Genomic DNA, 23,974 nt, shown 5'->3' on the forward strand with positions numbered 1-23,974 from the left:
AGTAACAGCTAATTTAGACCCCATCATTTTATATGTTTTCCAATGTGCATTACTTTGCATTTATCAACATTGAATTTCATCTGCCATTTTTTTGCCCAATCACCCAGTTTTGTGAGATCCCTTTGGAGCTCTTCGCAGCCTTCTTTGGACTTAACTATATTGAGAAATTTTTTATCATCTGCCACCTCACTGTTTACCCCCTTTTCCAGATCATTTATGAATATGTTGAATAGGACTGGTCCCAGTGCAGACCCCTGGGGGACACCACTATTTATCTCTCTCCATTCTGAAAACTGACCATTCATTCCTGCTCTTTGTTTCCTATCTTTTAACCAGTTACCTATCCGCGAGAGGACCTTCCCTCTTATCCCATGACAGTGTACTTTACTTAAGAGCTTTTGGTGAGGGACATTGTCAGAGGCTTTCTGAAAATCTAAGTACACTATATCCACTGGATTCCCCTTGTACACATCCTTGTTGACCCCCTCAAAAATTCTAATAGATTGGTGAGGCATGATTTCCCTTTACAAAAGCCATGTTGACTCTTCCCCAACAAATTATGTTCATCTATGTGCCTGACAATTTTGTTCTTTACTATAGTTTCAACCAGTTTGCCTGGTACTGAAGTCAGGCTAACCAGCCTATAATTGCCTGGATCAACTCTGGAGCCCTTTTTAAAAATTGGCATCACATTAGCTATCCTCCAGTCATTTGGTACAGAAGCTGATTTAAACCACAGTTCGTAGCTCTACAGTTTCACATTTGAGTTCCTTCAGAACTCTTGGGTGAATACCATCTGGTCCTGGTGACTTCTTCCTGTTTAATTTATCAGTTTGTTCCAAAACCTCCTCTAACGACACCTCAATCTGGGACAGTTCCTCAGATTTGTCACCTAAAAATAATGGCTCAGGTTTGGGAATCTCCCTCATGTCCTCAGCCAAGAAGACCGATACAAGGAATTTATTTAGTTTCTCCACAATGGCCTTGTTGTCCTTGAGTGCTCCTTTAGCATCTCAATCATCCAGTGGCCCCACTGGCTGTTTAGCAGGCTTCCTGCTTCTGATGTACTTAAAAATGTTTTTCACAGTTACTTTTTGAGTCTTTGGCTAGCTGTTCTTCAAATTCTTTCTTGGCCTTCTTAATTATATTTTTACACTTCACTTGCAGGAGTTTATGCTCCTTTCTGTTCTCCTCACTAGGATTTAACTTCCACTTTTTAAAGGATGCCTTTTTGCGTCTCACTGCTTCTTTTACTTTGTTGTTTAGCCACGATGGCACTTTTTGGGTTCTCTTACTATGTTTTTTTAATTTTGGTTATACATTTAAGTTGAGCCTTTATTATGGTATCTTTAAAAAGTTTCCATGCAGCTTGCAGGGATTTCACTTTTTGCATTGTACCTTTTAATTTCTGTTTAACTAACTTCCTCATTTTTGTGTAATCCCCCTTTCTGAAATTAAATCCTACAGTGTTGGGCTGCTGTGGTGTTTTCCTCACCACAGAAATGTTAAATGTAATTATATTATGATCACTATTACCAAGTGCTCCAGCTGTATTCACCTCTTGGACCAGATCCTGTGCTCCACTTAGGACTAAATCAAGAATTGCCTCTCCTCTTGTGGGTTCCAGAACTAGTTGCTCCAAGAAGCAGTCATATATGGTGTCAAGAAACTTGATCTCTGCATCCCGTCCTGAGGTGACATGTACCCAGTCAATATGGGGATAGTTGAAATCCCCCATTATTATTGAGTTTTTTATTTTAATAGCCTCTCTAATCTCCCTGAGCATTTCACAGTCACTATCTCCATCCTGGTCAGGTGGTCAGTAATATATCCCTACTGCTATATTCTTATTATTTGAGCATGGAATTACTGTCCACAGTGATTCTGTGGTACAGTTTGGTTCATTTAAGATTTTTACTTCATTTGATTCTATGCTTTCTTTCACATATAGTGTTCAGTTAGTTAGGGTCACAGCAAGGACTTTGCCCCAGGTGGGGCATGCCCCATTCTCCGGTGTTAAGCCCTGCTCCATGTGTAACAGGCCTATGCCTGTTAGTGTCCTTCACAATAGTTTTCTGCAGTGCCTCAGGGAGTCCCACGTGAAGGAGTGTTGTCGCATCTGTAAGAACTTTCATCCTTGGACACAGAGGGAATGCAATACGACGTACGACTCAGGGCCCTCCTGATGCAGGCAGCCCTGCACTCAGCCTTGGAGCCAGCTCGGCCTGAAATGGAACCCAGTGCTTTGGCATCGGTGTATAGCACACCCCAGTCATCGGGCTCCTCCCAGCACCGTTCCCTGTCCCCAGTGCCGAAAAAGAAGCCAAAGAAGATGGAACCAGGCAAGCCCAATAAAGGCGCTCTGGGCAAAGGACCCTGTTTGGGCCTTATGCCGACTCTGGACCTGCACAAGGGCTCCACCCTGGGGAGTTCCTTCCCTCAAAGAGACCCACCACCAACTCTGGGGAGCAGTACAGGGTCCAAGCTGATGGTGCCGTTGACGCCCGCTCAGCTCTTCTTGCCTGCACAGCAAAGAGAGCTCCCACCACAGCCAGCACCACATTCAGCAATGGGACCGGCTAAGGCTCCCCGCAAGAGCAAGCCCGCCAATAAGGCCTCACACAAGACGAATGAATGCCACTGGTCTCTGGAGCCAAGACAGAGCCCTAGCTTGCCACGCTCTTGATCTCCGCGGCCCAGGTCTCTGGCCCATCGTTACCAGGCATTGGTACTGCGTTCCTGGTCCCCTCCTTTGCACCGAAGATCTCCCAGGTGTAGAGGATCTCCCCGGCACCAATCTTCATCATGTCATTGGTCACCGAAGCTGAGACCTCGAGGCTGCTCCCTGACACAACAACGCTCTCCCTACTCCCAGCACCAGTCGAAACACTCTGGGCATCGGTCATCAGCGTCGATGGTTAGCCGCCAGACCCAGGCCTTGACGGCCCTGCCGTGGTCACCGGAGGATGACGACTTCTCTGGATTGGAGGCGCAGTTCAGCCCCTCGCCCAGGCAGCAACAGGACTGGACTCTGGAGGGTGGTCTGCCAATGGCTGACCCTATGGCCTTCTTGCAATGCCTGGAGGGTTCCTGTCATGCCATTTCCCCACTCCCGACAGCCCTCGGTTGCCACATCAGACAGGCCGTAGTCAGCACCCATAGCACCGTCGGCACCGGGTTCAGTGCAGGACACTCCGGTGACTGTGGCGGGTGAGGAGCCGGTGCCCATACCAAAGCCACCCTCCCCACTGGGGGAAGACACTGGTGGGCCTCCCTCAGTGGTCCAATCATCCTCCTCCTCCCCGGACGAGGTGGTGGCAGGCCCCTCCAGAGCTAGCCCACCAGACGATTTCAAGGCGCTGTTCCATAGGGTGGCTTTAAACATGGCCTCAAAGCAGAAGAGATGAAGGAGCAGATGGACACGTTGTTCATTGTGCTCTTGGCAGCCACCCTGGTGCACGAGGGGGCCCTGAACATTGCCAAGTCCTTCTGGCAAACCCCGTCCTCTGTTCCGCCCACGTCCAAGAGAGTGGAGAAAAAGTACTTCGTCCCTGCGAAAGGGTTTGAGTACTTCTACATACACCCGCTGCCATGCTCATTGGTCATGTCTGCGGCCAACGAGAGGGATAAGCAGGGTCCTGCCAGTTCCGCTCCTAAAAATAAAGATGCTAAGAGGTTGGACTTGTTTGGTCGCAAGATTTATTCTACAGCCAGCCTCCAGTTTTGGGTGGTGAACCACCAGGCCCTCTTGGGCGGCTATAATTTTAACTTGTGGGATTCCTTCCTCAAGTTCAAAGAGTACATGCCCCAGGAGGTGGCCCAGGAGTTTGCAGCTCTGGTGGAGGAAGGCACCACAGCGATTCGGTGCTCCGTCCAAATGGCCCAGGATGCAGTTGATTCGGCTGCCTTGGTGGTTGCCTCAGCAGTGGTTATGAGGTGCAGTTCCTGACTCCAGACCGCAGGCCTGTCCCAGGAGAGGCAGGCCTCTATCCAGTACCTCCCATTTTATGGTGTCGGCCTTTTATCCGACCAGACAGACATGCGGCTGCATGGACTTAAGGACACACGGGCGACTCTCCGCTCTCTGGGGACACACACTCCTCAGACGTTGATGCAGCCATTCTGGCCTCCTCTGCCACCGCGACAGTGGCAGCCGCGTCAAGGGCCTACAAAGAAACAGGACACCGTGTTTAGTCATCACTGCCCGTCGTCTTCCCGCTCCCCTGCACAGCCTGGCCCGGCAAAGCACCAAGGGGGCTAGAAGCACTCAATTTGAGGGTGCGCCTGGGAGCGACACACCAGCCATCTGCCCGGATCCTTTCCGCCCTTTCCTCAACTGCCTCTCCCTTTATTGTTCAGCCTGGTCCAGGGTTACATCGGACTGCTGGGTCCTGCACATAGTTGCTCCGGGCTATACCCTGCAATTCTTGGTCACCCCTTCCACCCACCCACCCCTTCCCCATCCCTGTTCAGGGACCCTTCTCACGACCATCTTCTAATTCAGAAGATTGAGAAACTCCTAGATTTGGGAACTGAAGAGGAGGTTCCTCAGGCTATGGAAGGAAGAGGATTCTACTCCTGCTACTTCCTAATCCCGAAGGCGAAAGGGGGCCTCAGACCCATTCTGGACCTGCATGGCCTCAACATCTCTCAAGGAGTTGAAATTCCACATGGTCTCCCTGGCCTCCATCATCCCTTCTCTGGATCCAGGGGACTGGTACGCCGCTCTCGATTTAAAGGACGCTTACTTCCATGTCTTTGTATTCCCAGGACATAGATGGTTCCTGTGCTTCATAGTAGTCGGGCAACACTTTCAGTTCACGGCGCTACTTTCTGGCCTGTCCTTGGCCCACAGGGTGTTCATGAAATGCATGGCAGCTTACCTCAGATGTCAAGGGGTCCAGATCTTTCTGTATCTCAACAACTGGCTCATCAAGGGCAGGTCTCCGGAACAGGTACAAAGGAGCCTTGATCTGGTGCATTCCACCTGCAGCGACATGGGCCTGTTGATAAACACAGAAAAGTCCATATTAACACCAGCCCAATGCATAGAGTTTATCGGAGTGGTCCTCGACTCCATGCAGGCCAGGGCCTTCCTTCCCGAAGCGCATTTTTAGGCCATGGCGGGCTTAGTCTCCCACATACAAGCCCATCCGCTCACCACGGCCCACACTTGTCTGTGACTGTTGGGCTGCATGGCCGTGTGCACATATGTTGTCAGTCATGCCCATCTTCATATGAGGCTTCTGCAAATGTGGCTGGCCTCAGTTTACATTCCCAGCAGGCACCCCTAGACCAAGTAGTCACAGTGCCGAGCCATGTCCCACTGTCGTTGGACTGGTGGCAGGATCCCAAGTGTGTGCTCCAAGGAGTTCCCTTTGTGTTCCCAACCCCATCGCTCTCCCTGGTCTCGAATGCTTCTGATCTGGGCTGGGGAGCCCACCGCGGTGAGCTCAACACCCAGGGTTGTTGGCTACAACCCGACCTGGCCTTCCACATCAATGTAAGGGAGCTCAGGGCAGTTCGACTGTCCTGTCAGGCTTTCTTGCCCCACCTGAGGGGCAAAGTGGTGCAGGTCCTGATGGACAATACCGCTACAATGTATTACATCAACAGATGGGGGGTGCCAGGTCTTCGGCCCTTTGTCGAGAAGCACTCAGCCTCTGGGACTTTTGCGTGAGGAACTCCATTCACCTGGTGGCTGCCCACCTGCCGGGGACCAAGAACATTTTGGCGGATCACCTCAGCAGGACCTTCTCGTTTTGCCACGAATGGTCACTCCATCCAGAGGTAGTCAGACTGATCTTCCGCAAGAGGGGGAATCCCCAGGTAGACCTGTTCGCGTCCAGGCAGAACAGGAAGTTCCATGCGTTCTGCTCTCTGCAGGGCAGGGACAAGGGCTCCCTGTTGGATGCCTTCCTGAATTCATGGTCGGGAACGCTGATGTACACCTTCCTGCCGGTGCCCTTGATCCATAAGGATCCTCCTGAAGGTGAAGCAAAACAAGGCCATGGTCATCGTGGCCTCGTCAACACTGGTTCAGCGTGCTGCTGAGTCTGTAGGCAGCCACCCCCCTGCAGCTGCCTCTTCAGCTGGATCTGCTGTCCCAGAACCATGGCAATCTGCTGCACCCGAACCTGGCGGCGCTGTACTTTGTAGCCTGGCAACTGCGTGGCTAAGTGGAGAGGAACAACAATGTTCCCCTGGTGTCCTGCAAGTCCTGCTGGACAGCAGGAAGCCTTCCACCTGAACTACCTATGTGGCAAAGTGGAAGCAAATTGCGTGTTGGGCCTTGGATCGTCGCAGCTGTATGGAGAGGCCACACTGCAGGACATCCTGGACTATTTGGTACACCTTAAGCTCCAGAGCTTGTCATTCTTCAGTCAAGTTGCACCTGACGGCCATTTTGGAGTTCCATCCTCCATTTCAAGGCAAGTCGGTCTTCACCCACCCTATTATGGCATGGTTTCTGAAGGGCATGGAGCGCTTTTACCTGAATGTCTGGGATCCGGTACCCCCTTGGGACCTGAATCTTGTGCTGTCACGGCTCATGGGTCCCCCCCTAGCTTCCTGCTCCCTCCTGCTTCTCTCCTGGATGGTGTCCTTCCTTGTCGCCATAACTTCGGCCCTGTTGAGTGTCCAAAATCAGAGCTCTAATGTCTGAACCACCTTACACGGTCTTCTATAAGGACAAGGTTCAGCTGCGTCCGCACCTGGCCTTTCTAACCAAGGTCATCTCCCAGTTCCATACTGGTCAAGACATATACTTGCTGGTCCTTTGTCCCAAGCCCCACTCAACAGTTGCATTTTGCATACCCTGGATGTCCGATGGGCTCTGGCCTTTTACATAGACAGAATGAAGCCGTTCTGTAAGTCAACACAGTTGTTCATGGTGATCGCAGAGAGGATGAAAGGTTGCCCTATCTCTGTCCAAAGAATATCTTCATGGATCACGGCCTGTATCCGCTACTGCTATGAGCTAGCGAAGGTGTTCCCACTGCCAGTAGTGGCAGCTTACTTGACTAGGGCACAGGCGATTTTGGCAGCCTTCCTCTCACAGGTGCCGATCCAAGAGATCTGTCAGGCTGCGACCTGGTCATCTGTCCACACATTTGCTTCACACTATGTGCTGACCCAGCAAGCTTGGGACGATGCTGGCTTTGGCAGACCTGTGCTACAAACTGCATGATGGTGAACTCCGAGCCCACCTCCATTGATCCTGCTTGTGAGTCACCTAGAATGGAATCGACATGAACAAGCATTCGAAGAAGAAAAACCAGATACCTACCTTTCATAGCTGTTGTTCTTCAAGATGTGTTGCTCACGTCCATTCCGTTACTCGCCCTCCTGCCCCTTTGTCAGAGTTGTCTGCAAGAAGGAACTGAGAGGGCGCAGGGCTGGTGGCCCCTGATGTACCGCGGCATGAGCACGGCACTTCAGGGGGAACCACAGCAGGCCCTATGGATACTGCTAAGGCAAAAATCTCCGACGGTTGCGCACATGGGCATGCTCAAACCTAGAATGGAATGGACATGAGCAAGACATCTTGAAGAACAAGTTACCAAAGATAGGTATCCATTTTTTCTTAGGTCAGGACCCCCTTCTCCCAGAGTCTAATGAATGCTTCCTTTGTCACTTCATGTACCATGAGTTGGGTACCAGGAGACAAACTATGTGGAAGGATGTTCCCTGCTGCTTTTTTTCTCACTGGTTTGAGCATTCTGTTTCCTTTCCTCTTGATGGTTCCATTTACTGCTTAAATGCAAATTAAGCAGAGCACACATTCCTCTCTTTGAGACAGACCTATTTGCCAACCTCTATTTGGAACATGTGTTAATAACACCATTTAGTGGAATCTTATAACTTCACAAACAATGTTGTTACACATATTTTATTAGGATGATACTGATCGGCAAATTATGAGTTTTCAAATGATTGTTACAATAGTGTGTAGTGTGTGAATACAGGGGTACATTCTGTCACAGTTCCAATATTCAAAATAGGCAAACGAGATGACCAGGGTAAGTAGGCCAGCTAACCTGACATCAGTCCCAAGCCAAAAAAAAATGAAAAAAATTGATACAAGATTCAATTGATAAATAATTCAAGGATGGGAATATAATTAATTACAGTTAACATGGCTTTATGGAAAATAGGTCTTGTTAAACATATGATTTCATTCTTTGAGAAGATTACAATAACTGCATAGATATAATATATTTAGACTTTTATAAAGCATTTGACTTTGTATCACACAACATTCTGATTAAAAATTAGCTCTATACAATATCAATAAAGTGCATGCTAAATGGATTATGAACTGGCTAACTGACAAATCTCAGAAAAGTAACAGTCAATGAGGAATCATCATTGAATGGAGTGTTTCCAGTGGGCTTCCCCAGGGATCAGTTCTAGGAACAATGAAATTCAATATTTTCATCAATGTTTTGAAGTAAATATAAAATCACTGCTAATAAAATTTACAGATGAAACAAAGATTGGCAGAGAGATAAATAATAATGAGGACAGGGCAGTCATTCAGAATAATTGGGTTCTCTTTGTAAACTGGACCACTTCAAACAAAATGTTTTAATACAGCCAAGTGCAAAGTTACACATCTAGGAACAATGAATGCAGGCCATATCTTCCAGATGGGGGGACTGTGTCCTGGAAAGCAGTGACTCTGAAAAGGGTTTAGGGGCCACAGTGGACAAACAACTCAACATGAGCTTCTTGTGGAGAAAAGAGTCACAAAAATGATTCAAGGGCTGGAGAAAATGCTTCACAGTGAGAGAGTTTTAAAGAGCTCAATTTGTTTAGCTTATCAAAAAGAAAAATAAGTTTATTTGATTATAGAGTCTAAGTATTTTCATGGGGAGATAATACTCGGTACTAAAGTTCTCTTTAATCTAGAGGATAACAGTATAACAAGAACCTGTGGCTGGAAGATGAAGCCACACAAAATGAACTTAGAAACAAGGCACACATTTTTAACAGTGAAGGTGACTGACCATTGGAAAAAACTGCCAAAGGAAGTGGTGGATTCTCCATTTCTTGATGTTTTCAAATCCAGACCAGATGCCTTTCTGGAAGACATGCTTCAGCATATCCGTATAGTGCTTCTCTTCCCCACAACGATGGGTATGTCTACACTGCAATTAGACACCCGCAGCTGGCCTATACCAGCTGACTTGGACTCTCAGGGCTCAGGCTAAGGGGCTGTTTAATTGCTGTGTAGACATTGGGGCTTGGGCTGAAGCCCAGACTCTAGGTCCCTGCGAGGTGGGAGGCTTGCAGAGCTTGTACTGCAGACTGAGCCCGAATCACAATTAAACAGCCCCTTAGCCTAGGTCAGCTGGCACAGGCGAGCTGTGGGTGTCTAATTGCAGTGTAGACAGACCCTATGTGGCCTTGGAGCAACACTGCAAAGAGGAGCTAGCCAGAGACTCCAGACAGTAGGAACAGAAGCAGCCAAAGCAGGGACCTTTTTCACCTTTGGACATTCCAGTCAAAACGGTAGAAAGTTCTGACTCTGCTCTGTGCTGATAAGTTGTTTACTCTAATCCTCCGCATCTCTCCTCAGTCTCTTCACCTCAGATTCACTCCACACCTGCCCTTCTTACGACTCTTCTGCCCCATCCCCCTCACCTACCTTCTCTTTCCATTTATCTGATCCCTCCGAAGTAACTCTCCCCACGGATAAAAATGTGGAAGTACTGTATTGTTGGTTGGCCACAGAAACGGCAGAATTGAAGGAGAAAACAGACCTCTAGTGGAGAAGGCCTGCAAGGTCATGGGACTCCACTCAGAGCTGTCAGCAGCAAGGGAGTATGGGTGCTGGGAGTGAGTTAGGGCTGTGGGTTTGCGGAGAGGATTTATTGGTGGGGCACTAAGAATCCCTCAATGCCAACTGGCAAAGAATTCCCTGTTTTGTGACAGCAACTCCTGTCAGGCCTGAATGTGACACTTTATACCTCGGGGGAGCGCCCTGTAACCCCCATATTCATCATTTGTTCGTGAATCTAGTTCTTTTCTTTAAAACAAAACAAGACAAAAATCACACAAAATGGGACAGAAAAATACAGCAAAGATGAATGCAACTTCTGCCTCTGGTGCTGTCCTTCACTTCCAGCCTTTCTGCTGAGAAATTGCAGGCCTAGCACATGGTTTTATGAGCCACTCCAAGATCTGACAAACATTCACCAGCATCAGGGTGTTTAAAGCATTGCTTTTAGCTGCCTTTCTGGTCCTATGCTTACAGGAGTATTGCAAAAGGTGGGGTCAGCTTGGTGCCTAAGCCTATTGCTTATTAGACAGCTGTCCAAAAGATAACATCAGTACCCAGGAGAAATAAGTTGGGGGAGGAAATGATACACAAGGGAGGGGATGAGAGCAGGAACCTCAGGCACATGCCCCAGGTGTTGTTCAGGAGTTAATCTGTGGAGGAGGTGATGCCATCTGATTCCCTCTCTATGGCCTGGTCAGGACATCTTTCCAGATCAGGGCAACACAGACCCATTGGCATCACGGTGGATGCCGGGGTCCCTCCCAGAAGACAGTCTGCTAGGGGCAGCAGCAGCCATGATGATGAAGTTCACTCCCAGTCTGCCTGCCCCACTGGCTCTTTAAGTGACCCCTGCATAAGCACTGTCTAGCTGGGGGGTGGCAGCCTCAGCCAATTAAAATTAACCAGGCAAAACACATTTGGGGGTTTCCAACTATAAGCATTTATAGAATCCATCACACCCCAAAGTCTAGGAGCTTTCAGCTTGTTGTCATGCCAACTGGAGACCTTGCCAGGAGCATGGCAGATCCTTTATCACAGTCCTTTTCCCTTCATCCAGCTGGTACCAGTTTTTCCTCTCGCTTTTAACAACATTTCTATATAATAGGCTCAGAAGGATGTTTATTACCTTGTACAGTTGAGGGTATAGGTCTCCACACAGCAATGAGCTTATTGTGTATCTTTACAGCATGTAATGTTTCTGCATGTTTGTGCCGTCATTCAGTCAGCTCACAGAAGTGCTCAGACTGGAAACCTTCTGTGAAAGGCAGTGGTGTCACTTTTCTAACCAGTTCCCCAGACTGGTCGTTAAGGCCGTAGTGGTGCGGGAGCTGTCATCATTTGAATTAGTCCTGATCATGTACGTCCATTAGCGATCCCAGGGTATTTTTCTACAAGCAGGGATGTTAAACCCAATAGCCTGGCTAAACTGAACTGGGGTAATTGCATTCTGCATCCCTTGCCGTTTCCATTGGTTACTGTATTATTCTTCACTTCCTGACTTCAGCTGTTCTGCAGTGCCATTGAACAGCTATTGCCTCTCTCCCCAGCAGGAGTTGCAGTTAGTGTTGTTACTTCAGACTCCTTCTTGCTTATCTCCCATACTCCTTGCATCTGTGAACAGACACTTCAATACATTAACTCATGTTAAATTCTTATTGTTTAGAATAGCTGACTTTTCTCCTGTTACTCATCCTGGAAGCACCAGTCCTACATCTCAAGTTAGGTGAATGCTCCCCTCCCCCAGCTCTCCTGTGTCTGGCAACTGCTGCTTATGTCTGTGCAATGTGTAAGGGCTTAAGTTGAAAAAGACACGCCCCCCCCACACCCCCTCAAGTGACACAAGTTACAGCAACCTAAGCACTGTCCGCACCAGCGCTGTGTCAGCAGGATACGCTCTCCCACTGACATAGCTTCCACCTCTTGCGGAGGTGGAGTAATTCTGCCTCCGGGACAGCGCTCTCCTGCTGGCATAGAGCGTCTTCACCAGACACACTACAGCGGCGCAGCTGTGCCAATGCAGCGCTTCTAGCATAGACCTGTCCTAAGGAATGAGGGAGAGATTGCTGGTGAATCCCTGGGCAGGAATATTTGATCAATGTGCTGGCTTTCAAATGTCCTAGGACTAAAAACAGATATTCCAACTGTTCACCTTTCAGTTTTCTTTTCTTTTTTAGGTCCACCTGCTGAGCCACTGGAGCCCACCAGACCTTTACCGACTCTTCCTGTGCGCAGGATTCATTCCCCTTCGGAAAGGAAACATGAACGACAGCCAAGACCCCCCAGGCCGCCTTTAGGTGATAGGCCATCAACTCCAGGCATGAAACCCAACATCTGTGATGGCAACTTTAACACTGTGGCTCTGTTTAGAGGAGAAATGTTTGTTTTCAAGGTACTAAATCTGTTTTACCAATGATGTTTTCTTTAAGCTTTATATCCTGGAAAAGAATAATATGTGTAAATAATTACACATTATCAGCCATTTTATAGTACCACTTTGCTTTACTGAAAACAGTTCTATTATGTTTAACTGACATAATCAATGAGCATGAGAATTTTGAAAGGAAAGTTTTAGCAGATCCAAAAATATTTTACTAACACTTGGCATGGTGCCTAAGGAGAGCGCATAAATGAAAAAGTGTTCTTTGTGATGTTCATAATCTTGTTTTTCCTTCAGAATTACCTGCATTTTTGACAAAAAATAAACCAGGTTCTGTTTAATGTTTTTAAAGCAAAAAATATCAGATAGGAGACTCTTCTAAACAACCATGCAACCTACAGTTGAGAAGCACTCTTCTTGCACTAACTCATTGTTCAATGGGATTCTTCCTACGTAGCAGATGTAATCATAAAGCTATATTAACAAATCTGTATCTAGAATACATCAGCATTTTGATGACATCTTACTTTACTACTACTTAGCTCTTTTCATCAGTAGAACTGAAAGTACTTTACAAAGGAGGTCAGTTTCATTATACCCGTTTTATACATGGGGAAACTGAGGCATAGAGAAGCTCCATGACTTACCCAAGGTCACCCAGCAGACCAGTGGCAGAGGGACCAATAAAGCAGGGAAGGGGCCTCTCTACAAAAACTGCAATTTTCTGTCAAGAGTGGGTATATAACCTTCTTGTCTCTGTGGGCATAAACATATTCTGAGAAGAGTGACCAGATCAGACCCGGCAGGGGAGACAGGGGGGAGAATGCCTAGTTTGAGGATCCTGATGAGGCCGAGATGTGAGTCAGGCACCAAGAAGCTCAACAGTGTCAGTCCTGAAGTGGGGAAATGCATGCCCACTGCTGCAAATGTAGGCTCCATGGGGACTTTACCAGCAGGAATTCAGGGTTACGCAGTGGTTTTGGGAATCTAAATTTTGTATATAGGTGCTTAAAGTGGCAACTAGTAACATAATCTCCTTTGTGGATCTGGCTTTTAGAGTTGGGTTAGATCCTAAAGCTCAAATATTTGTTAGGGAGGTGCCAGTCTCAATGCCATTGTTTAAGTTGAGTTCCTTTTTACACTTAAAGAAGGGATTCAGCCTTTTTGTTTTATATGAAAAATATGGCAAGTCATCTGGGAGAGCAGAATGAATTTTCTGAGAATCTACAAGTATTATACATCCATTAATTATTAGTTATTATTAGTTAAATTGGAGAAGAAGGGATTAATATGAGAGTTGAAAGGTGGATAAGGAACTGGTTGAAGGGGAGACTACAACGGATCATGCTGAAAGGTGAACTGTCAGGCTCGAGGGAGGTCACTAATGGAGTTCCTCAGGGATCAGTCTTGGAACCAATCTTATTTAACATTTTTAGTACTAACCGTGGGAGTGCGCTAATAAAATTTGCGGATGACATAAAGTTGGGGGGTATTGCCATTATAGAGGAGGATCAGAATATCATACAAGAAGATCTGGAGGACCTTGAAAACTGGAGTAACAGAAATGGGATGAAATTTAATAGTGCAAAGTGCAAGGTAAGGCATTTAGGGACTAACAAGAAGAATTTTTGCTATAAACTGGGGACGTATCAGTGGGACGTGACAGAGGAGAAGAAAGGGCTGGATGTATTGGTTGATCAGAGGATGACTGTGAGCCGCCAATGTGAAACAGCGGTGAAAAAAAGGGTAATGTAGTCCTAGGATGCGTCAGGCAAGGTATTTCCAGTAGAGACAGGGAAGTGTTAGTACCGTTATACAAGGCACTGGTGAGCTCTCATCTGGAATAGTGTGTGCAGTTCTGGTCTCCCTTGTTTAAGAAAGATGAATTCAAACTGGAACAGGTGCAGAGAAGGGCTACTAGGATGATCCGAGGAATGGAAAACCGACCTAATGAGACGAGACTCAGCTCGGCTAGTTCAGCCTGACCAAAAGAAGGCTGAGGGAGATATATAAATACATCAAAGGAATAAATACCGGGGGGGGGAGGAGTTATTTAAGTTAAGCACCAATGTGGGCGCAAGAACAAATGGATATAAATTGGCCATCAACAAGTTTAGGCTTGAAATTAGACCATGGTTTCTAACCATCAGAAGAGTGAAGTTCTGGAACAGCCTTGCAAGGGGAGCAATGGGGGCAAAAAACCTAACTGGCTTCAAGACTGAGCTTGATAAGTTTATGGGGCGGGGGGGGGTGATGGGACTGCCTACAATGGCATGTCGCTGATCTGCAACTGCGAGCAGCAGATATCTCCAATGACCGGTGATGGGACACTAGCTGGGGAGCACTGTGAGTTACTACAGAGAATTCTTTCCCAGGTGGTCTCTATCGCCATTAAGTAGCAGGGTATATTGGCCTCTGGGACGTGGACACTGCAGTTGGAGGTATGACGCCAGATCCTGTAGACAAACCCAACCTAGCTTTGAGCTAGCTAGCTGGAACAACAAGAGCAGTGAAGCCTCCGCAGCATGGCCTAGCCACCTGAGAACATAACTCAGGGTCCCTGGCAGGCGTGTAGAGCTCATGTTGCTGCAGCTTCTCTGCTATTGTTATTCAAACTTGCTCACTCAAATCCAGCTGGGGTATGTCTCCACATTCTGCCCTCACACCTCTGACTATAGTGCAGACATACCTTGGAAGTCTCAGGGGCCAAGATAATCCATGCTAGGCTTGTTCCAGTAGTTAGAGAAAAGGAAGTGGCTCTGGAGTAGCAGTTGGTGGTTTAAGAAGAATACAGGCTGCCAATTCTGTGTAGGGCTCAGGTGCTGAGCCCAGGGTCTCTCAGCCAGAATGAATCCTAGAGCCAAACTGCCTCATTCCCACAGAGCAAGGAACTTAGAAGAGTGGGAGTGGTGACCTCATAGAGGCAAGGTGAACTCTACCTATCTGTTGATGGGCTTGTCTGAGGAGAGTCAGGAGCCCAGCATGGACAGCTGGGAAGGAAGTACCTGGGGAGAGGACACGTTGTTCATTGGAACTTTACTACAAGACTTGTTGTTAGTTTGCTGCCAGACCCCTGGGAAGAGGCTGGACTCTTTGAAGGAGAAGACCCACTCCAGCGTGATGCTGTGTTGTTTGTTTTAAAAGGGGCTCAGTAGGCATGTGTGGCTGGTAGGAGTTGCAGCCTGCCACAGGTCACTTGTCCCACCTTCTGATTGCTTGTGCCAGTAGTACCACGTGTTGGCAGCTTTGAGAGGTACGATGGGTTCAGTGAAAAGGCAGCCATCTTCCCTGAGTTCCAGCCATGGTGCAGGACAGTGGACTAAATGACCCTCTTCAGCACTGTATGATTGTTCATTGTAAATTCTGGAAAAATATGCAAAAGGGGCCCTGCATGTACTGGTATCTTGTCTTCTGCCAAGTAGGTGGGATGGACCCACTCACCCACGCACACACACACATGCACGAACACAAGAACACTCATTAAAGGATAGTAATGATTAGTACCAGTTCCTAACCTGTTATAGTGCTAAGAGAAAGCATCCTCCTATAAACTTAGCCAAAACTGGTTGGAATGCAGTCATTGCTCAAGATCAGTGCAACTACACAGAGCTTATGGTCGTCATTATGGTATCTGGGGGCATTTCATGCTCTAATTAGTGGTTGAATGTAGGGTATAAAAGTTCAGACACTCCAAGAGCCCTTTTTCTCTTCCTAGGATCGCTGGTTTTGGCGTCTGCGCAACAACCGAGTGCAGGAGGGGTATCCCATGCAGATTGAACAGTTCTGGAAAGGCCTCCCTGCAAAGATTGATGCTGCCTATGAGAGATCTGATGGGAAATTCGTTTTCTTTAAAGGTAGAGTATGTATACAATACAATTTTGCATCACTGTTCTAACTACTCTTCCTGCGGCAAGCTTTGACAAATGGGATTTTTGCTTGTCTGTTCTAGCGTTGTATTGGTTGGAACTGTATCTCATGTTGGAACCATTTGTGCAAATCCACAAAGAAAGGTAACTGAACTCCTCACAAACCCTCACTTCTAATTGCTCAGAGCCAGATGTTTAAAGGTATTTGGACGCTTAAAGATGCAGCTAGGTATCTAGTAGGATTTTCACAAGCACTGTGGGCTAGATCCATAAAGGCACTTGGGTGCCTAACTGCTGCTGTAGGCACCAGATCCTCAAAACCCTGCTCAGCTGCTGCCTAACCATGTCAGTGTCTAAATCCTCAGAGGTGCCTAAGTCTCTGCTAGTGGGAATATGCAAAATTGCCTACGTCCTGATGCTCCTGAGTTGCTTGGTGCGCTAACTCACGCCTAAGCCCTGGTGGGATTCTCAAAATAGGCATTCCCCTAGCTGCCTTTTGTACAGAACCTGATCTAGTAGGCAGATGTTTGAGCTAGTGGAGAGGGGAGGTGTTCAGTGTCCCCAAAAGCTCAGTGGCGACAGCATTCCCATGGGAAGTGGGAGACCTGGGTTTGTATCCCCACTTTCCCTGAGTTGGAACAGGGATTTGAACCCACAGCTCTTACATGAATGTCCTAAGCACCAGGCTGTTGGGTCCATTGCGGGGCTTCTCTCAATCTCTTGTTGAAGCCGTTGCACTTTGTATAAAGACTTATTGGCATAGGGACTTGAACCCACTGTCATGTGACCCTCCCACATGTAGGTGAGTGCTCTGTGCGCGAGGCTATGGATTCAGTCTCTCACTTGCCCAGTGAATATTTCATTAGTTATACAAAGTGGAGCAGCTTCAACAGGACTGCTTGAGAGAGCCCCACGCAAGACACTCTACACGAGGGTTATAGCACCTTGCCTTAAATGTGGGAGTCCGAGGTTCAAATCAGGCAGAGCAGCAGTTTGGACTTGGGACTCCCTCATTCTGGGAGTGTGCCCTAGTTATTGGCTATAAGGGGGTGGTGTTGTCTCTCTCTCACAGCTGCTAGGACACAGGCTACCTAAATGGCTGACCTGGCTTAAGTGCCTGATGGCTGAGAATCCTGACCAGAGATAGGTGCCTAACTACCTTTGAGGGTATCATGGCTTCACAGGGTCTGGTCTATGCCCCAGCCTGTAGCCAGTCCCTTGGGAGTGACTCCTTTAATGTGCTGGTCCACACAGTTCCACAGGCCAGGCCCGTGGCCTCCAAAACTGGGCCTTCAGGTGCCAGAAATCTCTGTGGCCTCCTGCAGTGAGTCCAGCCAAGCCAGACACTGTGGGAGGCTGGTTCTTACCCTTTTCAATGCCAGGCAGCCTTTTCAAACAAGGTAACAATTTGTTAGTGTCCTGGCCTACAGAATCTGAAAGTAGTTAGGTTACCACAGAGAACCAAAGGTTAAGACAGAGTTCAGACTGGCCAACACCAGGGCCCTTGGGCCGTGCAACCATAGAAACCAATTTTCCTTCCTCTCTCTGGGCTTTTCTACACTTAAAACACCACAGCAGCATAGCTGCACCGCTGCAGCACTTCAGTGTTGACACTACTTACATCAAAGGGAGGGTGGTCTCCTGTCAGTGCAGGCAATCCACCTCCCCAAGAGCCAATAGTTAGGAATTCTGCCATTGACCTTAGCACTGTCTACACAGGGACTTAGGCGGGCTTAACTGTGCTGCTCAGGGGTGTGGATTTTTCACACCCCTGACCGACATGTTCCAGTGTAGACTCTGTCCCTCCCTTTGTCTGTCAGTCCCAGGAGCGAGCCCCTGTGTCTGCGTGAGCTCACAGTTCCTGACACCTTTCCCCTTTGTTCTCCAGCTAGGGGGCCTTTGCTCTGCTTCCTGGCAGAGAGGTGGGGGGAAATCTCCTCCTCTTGGCTGTTGGTCACTAGGTATGAATGCCCCGGCCATTAGGGTGTCCACTGTCTTGGCAGGATCCTCCATTCACATGCGTAGATTCTATTCAGTTTGTTAATGACTGAGGTGGCTACGAGTCAAACACACCATTCCTTTCCTTTACATACAGTACACTGAAGTGCAAAGCCTAGAGGAAAACTGAGGTACACCAGGAATCATAAAAATACCATCAAAATTCCCACATTGGTCACAGATGGGCAGAGCTTAGGCCTTGCCCTTCTCCACAGCATATCCCACCGCTCAACGTGCTGGCTTCTCCAAATCCCTTTCTTAGGCCCCTAACTTCCCCATACAATGCCTGTGGTCCGGGGTGCCTAGGACTTAGTCCTCTTTGTGGATCTAACCCCTTGGCGCTGACTCCCACGGAAGTCATGAAATCAATGGAATTGGGCAATTAAGCGCTTTTTAAAATCCAACTAGGCACCTTTCTGTATGTTTAGGTAACTACCTCCCTTTAAAAATCTGGCCTCACCCACTTCACTCATGATCTCAGGGAAATGAGGGGAGGATTTGGCCCAGAGGTGACCATGTCTTGATGAAGAGTGATTGCTGAATGGAATTCATTGTAAAACCAAATATACAGCAGTGTCACTAGTACAGTAGACATGCTTCACCATGCTTTATGCTTGTGTAGTCTGGAGTGGATCTTGTCATAAATGGCGAAGAAAGTTATTCTGGACGGTATGCAGTGACAGGTGCAACCACATACTTGATGATTGTACAGAGTCCAAGGAACATGAGATTGACAAGTCCATTCAATCACATCTTGTTCACTGCAGTATTCCATTATAAATGTAATTTTTGACACGTCCTTACAAGCTCTTTTTAGCCTGAAGATAGGGGAGAATGTCTTTGAATTCTTGAGGCAAACCTGGTGATGCATTTATAAATTATTGGATTTAGAAAAAGACTAGTGTTTCTCACTTGACAAAAATTGGTCCCACAATCCCTTTTTCATTCAAAAGTCAAAAACATATTTTTTCTATAAAACTCAAGTTTTACCAACTGGGCCTTACTGGGAATTTTAACACAGAGACCCCTCTTGTGAATAATGGCTTAAAGCTTTTAAAGTTACTCAGAGTCATATTCTTTACTGTTGGGAGGGCCAGCAGGTGCCCAGCAGAGATTACAATGACTCTAAGAAACCTTAAATCTACTTCAGATTCTACCTAATTGAAGTCTTCATGTAAAAGAAAAAAAAATCTCCAGCGGTTTTTGTCATGAAGAGTCTCCACAATGTAAACCAATGACTAGGATTATTTGTCAATACAGTTGGTCAGACTGTTCATAGTGAATTATTTATCCAACCCATTTATTCCCACAAATGTTCTGTGAACAAAACAGAACTTTTAGGACTCTCTATTTGTAAATGTGTGTCAAATCATGTGTGTGTATTAATCACAGTTTATGGACTGTCCATAAATTGAGCCACTACACTTATTTGTTATCCCTATATATGACATATGATTGGTCACCCAAGTCACATGGTATTGTTTCTGTTTCCTAACTGGATGACTGAGGCTTTATAAACAAGAGTTGGCAACAAAAATGATTAGGGGTCTGGAACACATGACTTATGAGGAGAGGCTGAGGGAACTGGGATTGTTTAGTCTGCAGAAGAGAAGAATGAGGGAGGATTTGATAACTGCTTTCACCTACCTGAGAGGTGGTTCCAGAGAGGATGGTTCTAGACTATTCTCAGTGGTAGAAGAGGACAGGACAAGGAGTAATGGTCTCAAGTTGCAGTGGGGGAGGTTTAGGTTGGATATTAGGAAAAACTTTTTCACTAGGAGGGTGGTGAAACACTGGAATGCATTACCTAGAGAGGTGGTAGAATCTCTTTCCTTAGAAGTTTTTAAGGTCAGGCTTGACAAAGCCCTGGCTGGGATGATTTAATTGGGGATTGGTCCTGCTTTGAGCAGGGGGTTGGACTAGATGACCTCCTGAGGTCCCTTCCAACCCTGATATTCTATGATTCTATGAATCTTTGGTTCTCAACAGGACGGGAAGGAGAGGGAGCAGGAGATAAACAGACCTAAGGAATTCTAGGACATTTAGTTTTTTCCTGTCCCATTCTGCACAACCAAGAGGCATTATATTTGGCTCCTTATGTGGACCCCAGATGTAAAAATAATTGGCTTCCTTCCTAACTGGGGGAACAAGAAAGAAATCTTGCGGCCTTTTCTATAGCACTCATTGCTGTCATATCTGAGCCTGACAAATATTAATGAGTTATCTTTGCAGCAACCCTATTATATAGGGTGGGCTTCACAGACAAGGAACTGAGGCACTGGGAGATTATGGCCAAAATATTCAAGTCTCCAGTAATTTTAGATGCTCAAGTTATATAATGAGTGAGCAAGCAAGAGAATGATTCTACAGCCTGATGGTTAGAGCACTCCCCAAGAAGTGGGAGACTCAGGTCTAGCCCCCCTGCTCTAAGGTATCTTTATTTAATCCAAAGTGGAACAGCTTCAAGAAGAAAGACTGAGGATACTGCAGATCAGAATATCTCACAGCTCAGTGGTTAAAGCCTGCATCTCAGAGGTAACAGCTCCCTGTTCAAATCCCTTCTACCCCTCAAACAGAGGGGAAACTTGAGCCTGCAGAGTGGATTGGCCCCACAGGTGAGTTAGGTGGAGGAACACCTATCTTCCCCCACTCTGTGCATCACACTGGAGCTGAGGCATCAGGGTGCCTAGAGGGAGCCAGCGGTGTGCATACCCAGAGCCAGGAACACAGCGGCCTAGGAGACCTTTACAATAGAAATATGGGTGCTGAGTGATTGTAGGTGCCTGCTGAGTTCGGCAGCAGCAGCTGAGTGTGGATTTTGTGACTACCACTGGAACCTAAATTTGGGATTGTAGGGGTCTAACGTGGCAGTTAGGTGCCAAAGTCCCTTTGTGAACCTAGCCCGAGCTAACTGACCCCACTGCACATGCTGGGAGGTAGGGCAGAGCATTTTTATGCCATTGTCCCACCCTACCTCACACGGGTGTTTCAAATATAAATTCATTCATGTTTGTTAGCACTAACACAGAAACCAAGTGACATTCCCAAGGCCATGGAATCTGGCAACACTACAGTTCAAATTCAGGGCCTCCGGACTTCCAGGCCTGAGCTCATCCCTTGCTGCCAGAGGGGCTGAGCCTTCACAGCTCCCATTAACTGCAGCTGCTGTGAGCGCTCAGCACCTCTGCAGTCAGGCCCCCTGTGGACGATGCACCTTCTTTGACAACATTGTTGAAGCATGCCAGCAGCCTACCATGGAGAACTGCCTCTACCCACCCTCTCAGACCATCTGCATTAGGGGACCCTACTGCACAAGGAAACCACCTTATTCCTCCTGCTGCATGGGATTCCTTGGCATGTGTTAGCTTCCTCCTCCTCCTTCCCTCTCACTTGGAGAGTTGGGCTCTGGTGAATATTCCTCCCCAGAAGTGCCACCTGTGCAGCCAGTGAGGGCCTGTCTACACTGCAAACCTCAGCTGACCTATATTGGGTTGACTTACAGCCACCGCAGTAATTACTGCCGTGGTGCATGTCCACACTACCCTCCTTGGGTCAGTGGTGCGTGTCACCACCAGGAGCGCTTCCACCGACCTAAGAGGGGCAGTGTGGGGAGCTGAGATCCTAGTCTCTTAACTCCACTGGCAGCTCCCTGCTGGAAGCCTGGCTGCCCCACAGGCTCCCAGGTTCTCAGTGGGCTGCCCTCGCCGTCTGCTCCCCGTTCCCCACCAGGAGTGGGGGGAAGCCGCCCAGAGCTTCTCGCTCCCCCGGCCTGTTCCCTGCAGGGAGTCAAGCAGCTGTCGGTGTACTAGGGCACTTACATCAGTGGCACAGGGCTGTAGTTTAGACACTGACATAATTAGGTCGATATAAGCTGCATTATGTAGTGTAGTCCAGCCCTGAGTAACATGAGTTTAAATCCTGCTCACTTACCTCGTCTGCCTGGACAAGCCTGTATGACATGGTCTGTACTGAAATGTTGCCCCAAGTCCTGCCTCCTCTCACTCCCAGTCACTCTGTCCAAATCAGCGGTTCTCAACCTATTTACCATCACAGCGTGATATGTGGGCCGAATCTAATACTACCGGTATGGCCCAGAGGATGTCACATGGGCTCCAGCTGTGTACTGATTGGGCCGCAAGTGGCCCGTGGGTCGCAGATTGAGATTGAGTTAGGCAAAGTGAGTGTGGCTGGGTCTTTGCAGCAGGGATTTTTTTTTAAATTATTTATTGATTATATTATTCATTGGTCATTTACAATAAGACATGCCACTTACATTGCCTTGACATGTGTAGGCACATATCTTTTTACAGAATTAACAATATTAAGCAACATAGTGTCTATTGACCATATTTTTTTCTAACAAATTTTTCTTAATTTAAAAAAACTATATATATAACTTCACAAACTATACATAAACCTCTGATAATACATAAATTCATAATATACTAACCACTTGCTATGTAACCTTAGCTATACTTGAAACATTTAATTATATGTAATATGAATGGTTAACATATGAATCAATTATTTGTATTGCGCAATTTACAAACAATCAAATTGTGCTCATAAAACTACAACGAGTTAAAGAAAAATTATTAAAATACGATAAAGACTAGAAGCCAAATTCAGAGGAGGGGGCTAGGGACTGAAAGGGAAGGACGCATGTGGAGAAGGCAGGGGGAGGGAAGGGGCGCCATGCATTTAATAGGATCACTCAAATACTTTCAGGAGAGCATCCCGTATCGCTGTGACTTTTTCTCAGGTATTTCTGTTATGGGATATAAATGTTTCCACAATGTCCAAGCTGATGATGTCTATGGGCCAGTCTTCAATTGCTGCTCACTTTTAGGATTTCCATTTCTGTAGGAGTAGTCTTTTAACAATTATTCATGCTCTACTGAGCCAAAGTTTTTCAGATTTACTCCGCATCCAACTAATATTCACTAGGTTTAAAACCGCATAGTTAGCTTGTAACAATTTTATATGATAGGAAAAGTTAACACTGCAATTCAGTTCTGTCCAAATCCTTCAGGCACAGGAGCATTCCCAGAGCATAGGGGTTACGTTAGCACCCGCTGAGTCACAGAGCCAACAATTGTCTGACTCAGCAGCAGCTGTTTTGAACAGTCAGAGCGGGGTCTAATACACCCTCCATGTCATTTTCCGCTGGTGTAATCTTAAATGGAAGTGTAAGGAACAAACCTGGCTAAAATTTGTTTCCATTGGTTAGCAGAGAATAACTGGCCTAGTTCCTCCTCCCATTCGCTTTTTAGGGGATCGGCGTTTAGTTCAGATTTGCTGGCCAGGTGTGCACATAGTATTACCATCAGTCTTGGCGATCTGGGTCATATTTGGAGAGATGGAAGCCGTGCCGGTGGGCTGGGGTAGCGCGGGTATCAGGGCCAAGCAGACAGGAGATGGCATGTTTAAATTGGATGTATTGCCACTCCTCCTGAGTCTCCACCTTGAATCTTTCATTCAGTATTGTAAAAGGCGGGAAGTCAATAAACTGACTGATGGTCAGAATCCCTTTCCTAATCCAATCTGGCCAGCTGATGAGGTTGCCTGCTAGTCAGAGTTTCAAGTTACCCCAGCTAGAGACCTTGGTACATAGAAGGCGGCGATTTCTAAATTTAATAGACATCATACGCCAAGGATTCCTGGCTGCCCCCACAGTTGGTAATAGTGCTGTAGGGAATTGGGAGTGATCCGTGTGCAGTGCATTCAAAAGGAGCAAAGGAGCAACCAATTCTGCTTCCAGCTGGAACCAATCCGGGGCTGTACAGCACGAGGGATGAGCCACTGAGTTGCTAAACCCCCTGTTTTGATGGGGAACTGTAATCTGCGTAAGCAGGTTCTGGGCTCGTTACCAGGATCCCACAAGGACTTGAACGTGTTGTTGATTTGGTAAAAATAAAAGGGAGGAATATGGCTAGGGAGGGCTGG

The 23,974-nt window shown here is 47.1% G+C and overlaps 1 protein-coding gene across 15 annotated transcripts in view; it reads left to right on the top strand.

The window, feature by feature from the left end:
• MMP24 (matrix metallopeptidase 24) overlaps positions 1–23,974 on the top strand; it is a 162,585-nt gene that overhangs the window by 125,704 nt on the left and 12,907 nt on the right. For all 15 annotated transcript variants that reach the window (XM_073310031.2, XM_073310032.2, XM_073310043.2 and 12 more), the window contains 2 exons: positions 11,962–12,176; positions 15,880–16,018. In XM_073310031.2, the coding sequence (XP_073166132.1) occupies positions 11,962–12,176; positions 15,880–16,018 (354 nt within the window). The remainder of the gene's footprint in view (positions 1–11,961; positions 12,177–15,879; positions 16,019–23,974) is intronic.

This window comes from Lepidochelys kempii, chromosome 13 (genome assembly GCF_965140285.1).
Source record: "Lepidochelys kempii isolate rLepKem1 chromosome 13, rLepKem1.hap1, whole genome shotgun sequence".
Classification (NCBI taxonomy): domain Eukaryota; kingdom Metazoa; phylum Chordata; order Testudines; family Cheloniidae; genus Lepidochelys; species Lepidochelys kempii.